Source organism: Hydra vulgaris, chromosome 15 (assembly GCF_038396675.1).
Source record: "Hydra vulgaris chromosome 15, alternate assembly HydraT2T_AEP".
In the NCBI taxonomy this organism is placed as follows: Eukaryota; Metazoa; Cnidaria; class Hydrozoa; order Anthoathecata; family Hydridae; genus Hydra; species Hydra vulgaris.
In genome coordinates this window covers 48,705,001-48,717,500 of record NC_088934.1, presented here as the reverse complement: position 1 = coordinate 48,717,500, position 12,500 = coordinate 48,705,001, and the positions used below count along the sequence as shown (strand labels likewise).

At 27.2% G+C, this 12,500-nt stretch overlaps 1 protein-coding gene across 1 annotated transcript in view; it reads right to left on the bottom strand.

The window, feature by feature from the left end:
• Window positions 1-3,304: 3,304 nt before the first annotated feature.
• Window positions 3,305-12,500, bottom strand: part of LOC136091354 (cornifelin homolog A-like) — a 56,680-nt gene continuing 47,484 nt past the window's right edge. Inside the window, exon 3 of the mRNA XM_065818826.1 lies at window positions 3,305-3,460. Within this exon, the coding sequence (XP_065674898.1) occupies window positions 3,392-3,460 (69 nt within the window). The 3' untranslated portion in view covers window positions 3,305-3,391. The remainder of the gene's footprint in view (window positions 3,461-12,500) is intronic.

The following is a 12,500-nucleotide window of genomic DNA, read 5'->3' as shown; positions in this document are numbered from 1 at the left end:
ACATGGAAGATAAAAAGCCAAAGGATTCAAATCTAATATTCGCTTTTGTAGACCTATTTTTTTACCTTTCATATTTGCACCGTTATCGTAACCTTGCCCTTGACAAAAGTTTATATTCAGTCCATAATCTTTTAAAGCTCCAATTATGATTACTGTTAAACCAAGACCTGTCGTGTCGTTAACATTGAAAAACCCAAGAAAGTGTTCATTTATTTTTATAGGATATTCTGATATATTTACAATTCTAATTGTAAGCGAGATCTGTTCTTTGTGAGATACATCAGGAGTGCAGTCAACAATAATAGAATAATATGTACTTTTTAGAGCTTTGGATATAATTATGTTGGTTAATTTTGATGCCATTATTATGTTGGTTAATTTTAATGGCATTATCTATCATTTCATTTTGAATGGTTTTTCCATAGTAATGATCAGAAATATCTCCTTTAAGAGCTAGCGTGACGTGGTTTAACATGATAGGATCAAATTTAGCAAGTAATTGTACCAACCCTAAAAATTTGCCGTTATTAACTGCATACAATTTATCAGAAGAACTCTGAAGGCCATATTATTTGTTGCCAAGTATAAAGTAATGTTCATCAATCGTTCAAGAACACTTCGCCACCTTAAACTCTCCTTTTCGATTAGTTTTTGTTCTTGTTTATCAATAGTTTCACCAGCTTTCATTCATATATCTGTCTCAATCCATAGTGGATAAGCATTTCTGTGTGACTTACTATTTTCGTGAATTTTTAATGCTTCTGTTAAATTCTTCCATTTATTGAATCCATTTCCGTTTAACTTTAAATTCATGTTAAAATCAAAAAATTTGCAAAATACCGCATCTTTAGAAACTAAGTACACAAGCCAACGTCGTGAAATAATCTCACCATTTAAAAGTTTTCGGTTGTAATAAGCATTTGAAAAATGTCGTCTTCTATTATCGCGTGGATATGTGTTCAAATTCACTTGTATTGCACCTATATTAATTACATAGTCAACAAATTGAATGTTGCAATGAATCGGCCACAAACCACAGTCTGAGTAATCGATTGCTGTTTCTTTGGTGCGATCATTTACATCACCATCTTGGCCATCATCATTTTCGTTATCTTTATCTTTTTCATCGTAGTGAACATTTCCAACTGATACTATTCCGTCTTCTTCATCGCTGGTTGATCACTAAGTACATGCGCAACATTTTCTCCTTCCTTTATTTTATTACAATCACTATTTTCCGATGTGAAATAATTTTTAAGTTTTTTATAATTTTTTTTCAAATTATCAACTTTTTCTGCTTTACGTTTTCTGTATTGAGCACTAAATGGTTTCTTATTATTATGAGTTTTAAAAACATTTTTTTCTTAATTATGAGTACTCTCCATTGATTGCTGCTGACAGTTTCTATTTGTCTAAAATTTTAAAATAAAAAATTACTCGCAAGCTAATAATTCATAAACAAATTCATTATTTATACTTACCTGCTTTTTATTACCGCAAAATTTGAAAACTTGACAAAAACTGAATTTGAATCACAAATACAACTTTAAATTTCTTCTACAAATTAATAAACAACGCGCTCGCAACTGGTACCGATAATAATGTTTAAAATTTAAACTTTAAATAGATGGAACGCAAAATAATTGGCGCCGAGAAATAAACAAATAAAAAAATGAATTTAAATAACAAAATATATGCTATGATTGAAACACACACACACACACACACACACACACACACAGATATATATATATATATATATATATATATATATATATATATATATATATATATATATATATATATATATATATATATATATATATATATATATATATATATATATATATATATATATATATATATATATATATATATATATATAAGCATCTCTAAATGATTTAAATATTCATCTCTAACCCAGCATTTTTATATAAAATAAGTAATGTAATGTATTGTCACTATACTTTACATTTCATACATTTTGCATACATAACATCTTAGTGTATATGTTATGTATACTACATAACATATACACTAAGATGTTATGTATGCAACACATGTATGTTATGTATGTACATATTGTAATTTTTAAATTACTTTTAAAAAACTTGTGAATAATCCTAAGTTCTTCAAGTTTCTAAAAATTTTTGAATTTATAAAATACTTGTATTATATTTAATCAAATATATTTTCATAACACAAAATCTTTTAATGTTATTACTTTTATTAGGTTAACGCTTGTATTAAAAGTTTTTATAGAAGTTTTTTTCGCAGAAATCGATGTGCAATAATAAATTATATTTTAATACTGAATCATTTGTACATATGCGTTGACAAACTTCATTTTTTAGTCAATTCATTTTAGTCGTTTAAAAAAAAACTAAAATGAAGATTATAACATTAAAATTTTCAACGCTTATTTTTCACCATCTAAGTTTCAACGTTATTTCAACTTGAGTTTATCGTTAAAACGAAAACGTTAAAATCGTTAAAATAACGTTGCCATTTAGATCGTTATTTTTCAGCCATGTATCAACCAAGTTGTAACGTTGTAACAACGTTATGTGTGTCCGGGGAAATTGGTTTTCTTTAGTTAGATTTAAAATTAAAACTAAAAATGAATGCACATTTATACATTTTGAAATTAATGATTTTAACCCCTCAAAAACAGTAGAAAGATTGTTTATAAATGTTTTTATTACAAAACTGCTCTTCACTTTAGGTATGTTGATACTTTAAATGTGTCCCTGTATTTTTCCAGCAGAGAAATGATCTTTATTTATTTTTGCGCTTTTTTTATAAAGAAGAAAGCTTACTGTATTAAATTCATTTATTATTTGATTTACAAATTGTAAAGTACATAAAAATCTATGTTTGAATTCTTTTTATTTTTATTTTCAAAGTTCCTTCACGTTCTTCTGTTTTTTGAGAAGTCGAAATAATTTTATCAATGGCTCTTAGTACTAAGATTTTTGGTTCAAGCGCGAGAAAGCCGATTAACAAAAGACATAAAAAGTTGCAAATCAAGAAAATATTGCAACGGGATAAAATGTCTAAAGCGATGATGCTATAAAAATAATTGCTTTGGTAAATAATATTTTTTGAGAAACATGGAATAGCTTCGGTAAAATGAAAGACATTAGTTAAAAGAGCGCCTTGTGAAATAGTGGTTTTAGAGTACATTTTCTTTTTTTCCAGAAATTTCAAATATGGAAACAATATTTCTATATACTTAATAAAGATTAAAGAAATATTACTACGATTACAAAAAAATAACTAAATAATTGACAAGAAACAACAATTTTGTAAATTCTTTTTTATTCTCTGAAAATGTTTACATTTGAAACGTGATAGTTAAATGTAACTGATGCTTAGAAGAAACGTTTATTTAACTTCGAACGATTTGCATATTTATAAGTTCGACATTAGCATTCACTTTTTCATTTGATCTTATTAACTAAAGTATATAAAAAAAATTGTTAAGAAATTAAAAAAACATAAACTTTCGTTTTAATTAAACTATTCTATAATTATTAGAAATGGGCCGATTCCAAAAAATACCAATTCCTATTCCGATTCCGATTCTCTGTTGCGATTCCGATTCTTTACCGATTCCGATTCTTTTGCGATTATTAATTTGAAATTATTAATTTAACCGTTATATCATGTTAATTTAATAATTATGCAGATTTTAAAAGTGAAAACACTAAAATTAGTTATATTAGTACAGGTGAAACAGGACCAAAGACACCAAGGCCCAGGGACATGCCCCCTTTTAAAAAAATTGACCTATAAATAGACTTTTTTTTCAAAATAAAAGAGTGTTCCCTCTCTATTTTGAAAACCGTGTCGTCGGCCTTGTGAAATAATAGCAACTAAACAAGAAACATAATATTAAACAATATATATGTTTGTATGGAACTTATTATTATTAAGAAACAAATAATATAGTCATAAGAAATGGTAAAAGTGATCAGATACACAGAATGTTGTCTTTTCAATCAGCTTTTACATATAATATTAGTACCGTTAGTACTGATAGTTAAGAAACGGGAGGTTTTTGTTCAATAACACAAGCATTTGCACTCGTTCCGGAGTTAACCAGCTTCTTTTCCGGTCGCAGATAAGACCCGCAGTACTAAACATCCACTCCGAAAACACTGTACATAGAGGCGTCCCTAAATATTTCTGTGCTAGTTTTTTCATGTTAAGAAATTTGGATTTCCTCCAGTATTCAAAGACGTCCTCGTGACTTGAAAGTAGAGGTTCTTTCAAGTACACTGTTACTTCGTCTGACATTGCGCAATGTGCAGTATAAATCTAAAACATTAAAACAATTTATAGACTTGCAATATTTAAAGTACAATACTAATATAGAAGTACAAAACTTACTCCAGAATTTGTGTTGATTAATGGGTTATATAATGACCAGACAGCACCTGGAGCAGGTGTGGTAGGTTCTTGATTTTCAGCACCTTTAATTTCATGACCCTCGTCTATGTCCAAAGCATTTAACTCGCCAATTAAAGTAACAGCTTTCTCAGCCATCGTCTTGCTCCTAAAAATCTTGTTTTTAAATCTGGGATCTAGTAGTGTTGCAAAAGCATATATAGGTTCGTTTTCGCAGTCTCCTTAACGTCAATGCAAAGATTGACACAGAGATTCTTTAAAATTTCCGTATTCCTTGATCCGATCAATTGACATATTAACTGCATTTATTATTGGGATAACTTCTGATGTGGTCACTTTCGATGAACTTGCAGTAAGCGTGACCTCTTCAAACACTTTTAAAGCAGCAACGAGAGGAACCAAACTATCCCATTCTCCGGTTGACAACTCCTTGTTTTGTCGAATAGTTTTTGGGAAATGTGGCGTTACCAACAGAATCGCATCTTTTTGTTCAATTAAGCGGTTCAGCATGTGGAAGGTGCTATTCCATCTAGTTGACTCATCTTGAATAATGATATGTCTAGGCAGTCCTAGAATCTCCTGAGATTGTCTCAAACGTTTGTATGACTTAACCGAATGTTTAAAGTATCCTACTATTCTTCTACAGGTAGCAGTTAGTAAAGATATGCGTTCATTGTCGAGGCAGCCGTCTTTCACAACCAACTGAAGTGTATGGGCAAGACAAGGAATATTTGTAAACTTCCCGACTTCCATAGCAGAAACAATATTTCTGGCATTATCTCTTACTACTACATTGAGATTTTCAAGTAGTCCCCAATGCTCAAGTGATTCATTCATAAAGTTAACAACTGAATTTTACTTAATACCTTCTGATAAATGCTAGGAATTTAAATAGTCGAGAAGTATTTTCTGCTTGGTATTGTATACCTTGGCTCCAAAAACTGTAGTAACCTCTTAAAACCGGGATTTTCTACTATACTAATAGGTTGGTTATCTGTGCATATCATTTCAGCAATAAGCCTTGTAATTTTTATTGCCTTCGGATCTGTAGATGTGAGAGGCCTGGTCTTTGCAAACACTTGGTGTGTTGTTGATTGTTTAGTAGATAAAGATCTAGGCTTCATTTTTATAGAACTAATTGTGTAAGAAGAGCTTCTACCCAGTCGGCATATCTAGTATTGAAAATACTCGGAGTATTGATCACGCATAACATACCGCCGTTGATACCAGAAAAATACGCATTTAGTTTTAAGTTTCGAATTCGAGTTCAATTCAACTTATTTATCAAAAATACGTATTATTTAATATTTGATCAAAATCGGATACGATATCGTACCCGATTTTGATCAAATATCAAGACATAACGGAAAAACGAAAACCTTTGCTTTGAAGCGCATGCTTAATCTGAAATTAAGAAAGCAAAATTTAAATTGAAAAGTTTTCTCTAGAGAAATTTAGTAAAAAGTTTGTCTGGAATAAATCTGCAATACAGTTACAGTACTTTTTTGTACTAAAAAAGTTACTAAAACTTTATCAAAAAAATATTTATTACTACTTTTAAATTTATTTAGTTTTATGAAGTCCTAAATTAATATAGTTCAAATATATTATAAATCCTATCATTTTATACCTTGCTTATTTTATTATGTTGATTATTATTTTATTAACATTTCTGTTATGCTGTTACCTTTTTTTTTGTACTGTTTTAAAAAATTTAGAAAAATAAATTAAAATTTCGAGCCAACACCGACATATTATTGTTGCTAAACGTTAAATTTTGTTATAAGAATTGCAGTTCTTACATCTGTTTTTTGCTCTTTATACAATAAGTATTTGATTTAAATTAAATATGATTATAGTTTGATATTTTAATACGAGATATATGTTTTTATATATGAATATATATGAATCTTTTTAAATTTTTTCATGTTATTTTTAATTTTTTGCGCAATTCAAGTTATATATGTTTATAGTTTGCATATAAGTTTATATTATGTTCAAAGTTAAAAAGTTTTTAATAAATATATGTAAATATATGTATAGTTTTTGATAAATATAAATATATTAGCTTTTAAGGAGAATTGGCGTTATTCTGTGTTTAATTTAATTTGTTTAAATATAGTAGTTCTAACAAATAAATATTTGTTTGTTCTTGGTTTTTTACTTATCGGTTTTCAGATTCTTATAAACTAGGCAACTCAGCTAAGCAAGTTTTGTTTTATTTTTTAGTTCTATTGGAAAGAGCTGAAAGTTATTTTTTAGAGTGATTGAAAAGAACTGAAGTGTTTTTTAGTTATTTCACACGGTGTAACTGATACTGGTTTGAGTAAGTTTACTATTTTGTTTTATTTTATATTGGATTTATTTTATATTTGATATTTATTTTGTGTGTTTAACATGGAAAACTGACTGTAATTTGTTGACACGAAAGTTTATAAACTTAAATCTGCCTATATTTCAGTATATATATATATATATATATATATATTATATATATATATATATATATATATATATATATATATATATATATATATATATATATATACATATATATATATATATATATATATATATATATATATATATATATATATATATATATATTTATATATATATATATATATATAAATATATACAATTACTTTAGAGTAAAATATACTGACTGACGTTGCTTCAATTTTTTATGCAAGATTGTGCATTTATTATTTTTGTTCATTAAGGTAAAAATAATTTTGTGCATTGTAGATTCTTTGTTAAATTAAAAATAATTGATGTAAATAAATATTGTTTAATATTTTTGATAAACGACTTATGTATAAAAACATATAAAAAGATATGGATTTCAATAAATTATAAGTTTAAATAAAGTCTTCGATTAGAATAGATCACAATTTGTAAGATTCTTTTACGTTCATTTATTCAATTGTAACAATAGTAAGATTACTAGTAATATGTTTAATGATAACAGTGAAATTGAAATAGATAGTATTAGGCTTAACAAAGTTATTAATGTAAAATGCTAATAGGCAACTTGAAAATTGTTGTCAAATGAAAAAAATAGATCTAGGCAGGATGAAATTAATCGTTGTTGAAATGTAAGAAATGCAACTCGGCGTGCAGAAAACTTACTTGACATAATTCAGTGTCAAGCAATGTTAATGTCTGTTAATTTGATTTTACTTAAGACACTTCAGGACAAAGCAAAGTATGAGTTTAACTATTTATAGTAACAATTAGCACTTTTAAATCTAAATAATTTTATTTTATTTTTATAATTTTTATCATAATTATGTTCTTTTTTTCATTTTTAGTTTGCCTTCCCTTTGTCATCTTTTGATTAGTTAGCTAACTGTTGAAACATGGTTTTAATTTTTGTAAATATAGTACGATATGAAATTTACTCTATTATTCATTAATCAACAGTTAGAGAGAAGCTGGAGCTTAATTATAAAATGCTGGAAATGAGCTTTCAATCAAGGTAAAAATAGTTTTGTTTACTGGTAACATAAAAAAACCGGTTACTCGTATTTATTCCGTGTTTTTTTACATTTGTTAACATGCTGCTTTGGAAACACTTTCTCTCTCTCTCTCTCTCTCTCTCTCTCTCTCTCTCTCTCTCTCTCTCTCTCTCTCTCTCTCTCTCTCTTAAATGAGAGGGAGATTTAATAAAACATATGTAATTACTGAGCTCTTTTGTATTTCTTAATACCACAAATGATAATGACCATTTATAAGTAATATTTTACAAGTTGCTTGCTATTTTATGATATAGTTGCTCAAATTGTTTAACTATAACTGTCCCTTGATTGTTCAAATATTGTAATAAATAAAATCTTTTTAGTCCAAGTATTTAAGTTAATAAAATATCTTTTTAAGTTGTGGTGTTATTTGCCAGCGTTACTATAGTAACAATGTATACATTGTGTTGTCTAGCCTTTATATAATCTTTTTTAATTATTCTGTAGACAGAATATATGAACCTGTCATTTCGAAAAGGACATAAGTCCAAAACTTTTAGCAGTTAGTTTATAAGTTTGAATTAAAAATTTCTGTATGGTTTATGTTTTTTTTATAAAAAATAAAAAATACATAAGTTATATACGTTCTTTATTTATTTACTTCTATGTTTAATTTCTTTAGCAACCTGGACTATTTTAATAAAAATCATGTTTTGGTTGATTTTGAAAAGTTTTAGTAAATGGACTTGTGCCCTTTTCGAAATGACAGGTTCATATATTTTCTGTTATTATTATCCTAATTCTACTAACAATAAAATGCAAATAGTACTTTTGTAATTCAAAATTGTAATTTTTTTTTCATGTCTTTTTTTAAGTATTTGCAGGCATTACTTGACTTTCCTTTTCTGGTACTTGTGTTGTGACAGATTTTAAAAAGAACTCAACTGATGTTAATGCGGTCATTATGTCGTTACCTATAAGCAATGACGTTGCTGATACGGAGTCAAAGTTAAAATATTTGTAGATTTATTTGTATTTAATATTTTAGATAATATATCAAGTTATTAATGTGTTTTTATTGTTATTAATGATTTAATAACTCATAACCCGTATAACGGTTTGCTTACTGCTAGTCATTATCATTATGTTACGAATTCATATTAGTTAATAAAATTGTATTGAATAATCTCTGGTTATCGTGTTTTATACGTGTTTAAATGCGAGTTTGATACTCAGTAGGAGTCGTATTTTATACCTATCTTTATACGCATCTGATGTCTATTTTTAATGCACGTTTGACACGATAAAATGGCTAATATATATTCGTTAATAATGCGTATTCTGGAAAGTTTTAAATGCGCATGTAATACCAGGAAAATATCGTATTGAATATTCTCTGGTTATCGTGTTTTATACGTGTTTACAAGAGTTTCAAATGCGAGTCTGATACTCAATAGGCGTCCTATTGTATACCTGTCTTTATACGCATCTAATGCGTATTTCTAATGCGTGTTCGACACGATAAAATGGCTAACACACATACCACATCAATACGTATATAAACGAGTTTCTAATGCGCATTAACAACTAAATTTGGCGACTAAATCTCCGCATCCTCAGACTTAGGGTTGAGACTTGTAAATGCGGATGCGAGTGTATTAGATCGAGGTTCCCTTGGCTTAGGAGTTTCAAAAGAAGGGTTAGGACTGGATTTACAAGATGGTCCTGCGGTAGAGCTATCCTCGCATATATTAAAATCGATAACGCTAGCTTTATCATGCTTCTGATTTTTGATTTCAGATTTATGAAAGCTTTTTAAACGCTTCAGCATGTTCGATATTGGGTATGACCGACAAACTCTGCCACCACCCCTGGATATAACAGTTTTGCAAAAGTTGCATATTGCAGAGTTAGTGTCATTTGAATTGATCATAAAATAGTATCATACCTCGCTTTTCTTACGTTTCGGCATGATAATGACACGATATATATATATATATATATATATATATATATATATATATATATATATATATATATATATATATATATATATATATATATATGTTTATATTCTGAAATTAAAACAGCATTAATAATAATACAAAATAATAATACTAACAATAAAAATTATTATAATAAAACAAGCAAATAAGATTTTTATGATAATACTTACCGTCGGTAAATTGATTAAAATTGAAAAAAATAAATCAATTTAAATTTAGAGTAAGAATTTAGACCTTTACTTTTATTTTCAACGTTTACTGTTGTTAAGGTTTTCCTTCACAGTTACTTAACTTTAACGATGATATTAAATGCGAAAGTGAAGATTTAACCTCATGTAAACAAAAAAAAATCTCAACGGCAAAGAGCGTATATATTAACTTAAATTATCAAGGGAGTAGTAATAAAATAAGTGAAGGCGTTAAAAAGTCTTTTAAAAAAGAATCGGAATCGTTTAAAAAAAGTTTATTTTTTTATTTTATTATTACATTATTTAGTTATTTTTAATAACTAAATAATGTAAAATAATATTATTTAATAATAAATTTAATATTTATTAAAAATTTAATATCTTATTGTATTTTGCTGATAATTTTTACAAATTACAATTAGTAAAACGTCTAAAAGTATTTAATCTAATTTCAAACGTTTACATTTTTAACGTTTAAAAAGTGTTAATACCTTTTAACATTTTAAAGATTTGTGAAAAAAAATTTAAACGTTAAAAGTTAAAAAAAGGTTAAAATTGAGTTTAAAAAGTTTAAAAAGGTTTAAATTGAGTAGTTAAATGTACTAATTGCGTCATTAATTGTTGAGACGTTTCTCTAAATGTTTTCAACCTATAAAATCTCTACAGACATTTTTTTAAATATATACCTTCAGTCAATAATTATTTCCTCCACTGCGTTTATCCTTATTTATATTAGTCAATCTATGTTCAGTATACTGCAACCGCGGCTTAGCTAGCGCGTCTTAGATATGTCTTAGAGCGTATTTTTCGTCATTCCACCTTGTGTTAAAATCTGGCCAGACCATGCAAAAGATTTTTTAAACTTTAAAGTTTTTTTGAAATAGTATAAGTATGGATTGATTCACTTATTATGTAAAACTTTAAAATACAAAAGCAATAAATAAGTGTTTTTTTCAATAAAGAGCAGTAATGCTACCACATAGTAATGATACCTCATAAGGAATGCTCTGTGATAAGTAGCTATACCATTTTTAACTCTAAATTCCTTTTCTTATTATCTTTATAAAATTTTAATTTTATTTGCTGCAGCCATTTAAAACTTTAAGAAAATTTTCTCGTCAAAAGTTTGTTTTAATTGTTCTCCTTTTTTTTAAATTCTAATCCTCTAATTTATTAGAATACCCACATTACTTGGCAGTTGTGAGTATTAATATATTTGTTATATTTTAAACGGAAAATCATAGACTTCTAAAATGCTTATAGAAAAGCCATTTTAACGTAAACCATATTAAAAGCGTTTAAAAGGTAATCCAAAGATGACGTCAACAGAAACTATTCTGTTCATTAAGAGTCCCCTGTTTATTTTAAAAGTGAGGCTGTAAAACTATTCATTATATTTCAAATTTAATAGCTTAGACTTTTGTTTAAGTTAAAAGAGTTCTAATATAAAAGTTGTTTCAAAAAAAAGTTTATATAATTGGTCCAATCAGCACCTTACTCTACATAAACCGTACATTCGTTAACAACCTCACTAAAGAGAGGTTAGTTTTTAAATAAATTTATTTTCTATAACTTGTTGTGAATAGTGTCTTCTGTAATTGATAAAAACTGTGTAGTTATATACTATATAAATATTATATATATACATATAACCACAATAATAGCATAGTCATTGTACTACTAACTATTAATTAAGATTACTTTACAATCTGAGGCACTAATAGTTGTATGTAGTAGTAAAAATGACACTGTTCGTTAGCGCTATATCAAAATATTTACAGAGTATTAGTTATTTCATTTTCAAAAAAAAAATTATTTAGCCAACACTTTTTAACATGTTTAAGATTGTGGTTACTTCCAGTGTGATTACAAAAATGTTTTTGTTGCTTGTATTCTTTTAAATGAGTCAATAGTATTGAAAAAATACAAGGTGGTCGAAAAGTACAATTTTAAGTGGGTAGTAAAAATCTTATCTTTTTTTTTTTTTTCAATTTTATTTAGGTGCTGCAAGGATAGCTAACGGTCCTATATACGGTCTATATATCACAGAGCACCGCAGATGATCATTTAATAGGAAAGTCACGCCTCCTTCATAACCGATGTTGCAAAACTTGCGCAGAGGTAGTGTTTGAACCACAGATTTTTTTCACAGGTTTTTGAAGCAAGTGCGCTACCACAGTAACACGTCTTCTAAAAACTCTCATAACAGTAAAAACTTTTTACAAAATTTTTTCAAAATGAATAAAAATTTAGTTTAGAATTTTTTTACATGGGAAAAAAATTTTATTATTAGTAATAAAAGTAGTAGCAAAAATCTCACTACACCAGCATTTATATAATCTAAATAGAATACAATTTGGCTTTTGGGCACGACGCAATTTTTATTTTTAATTACATTACAAAAAGTTTTGTTTTTTTAAAAACAAGTTTAA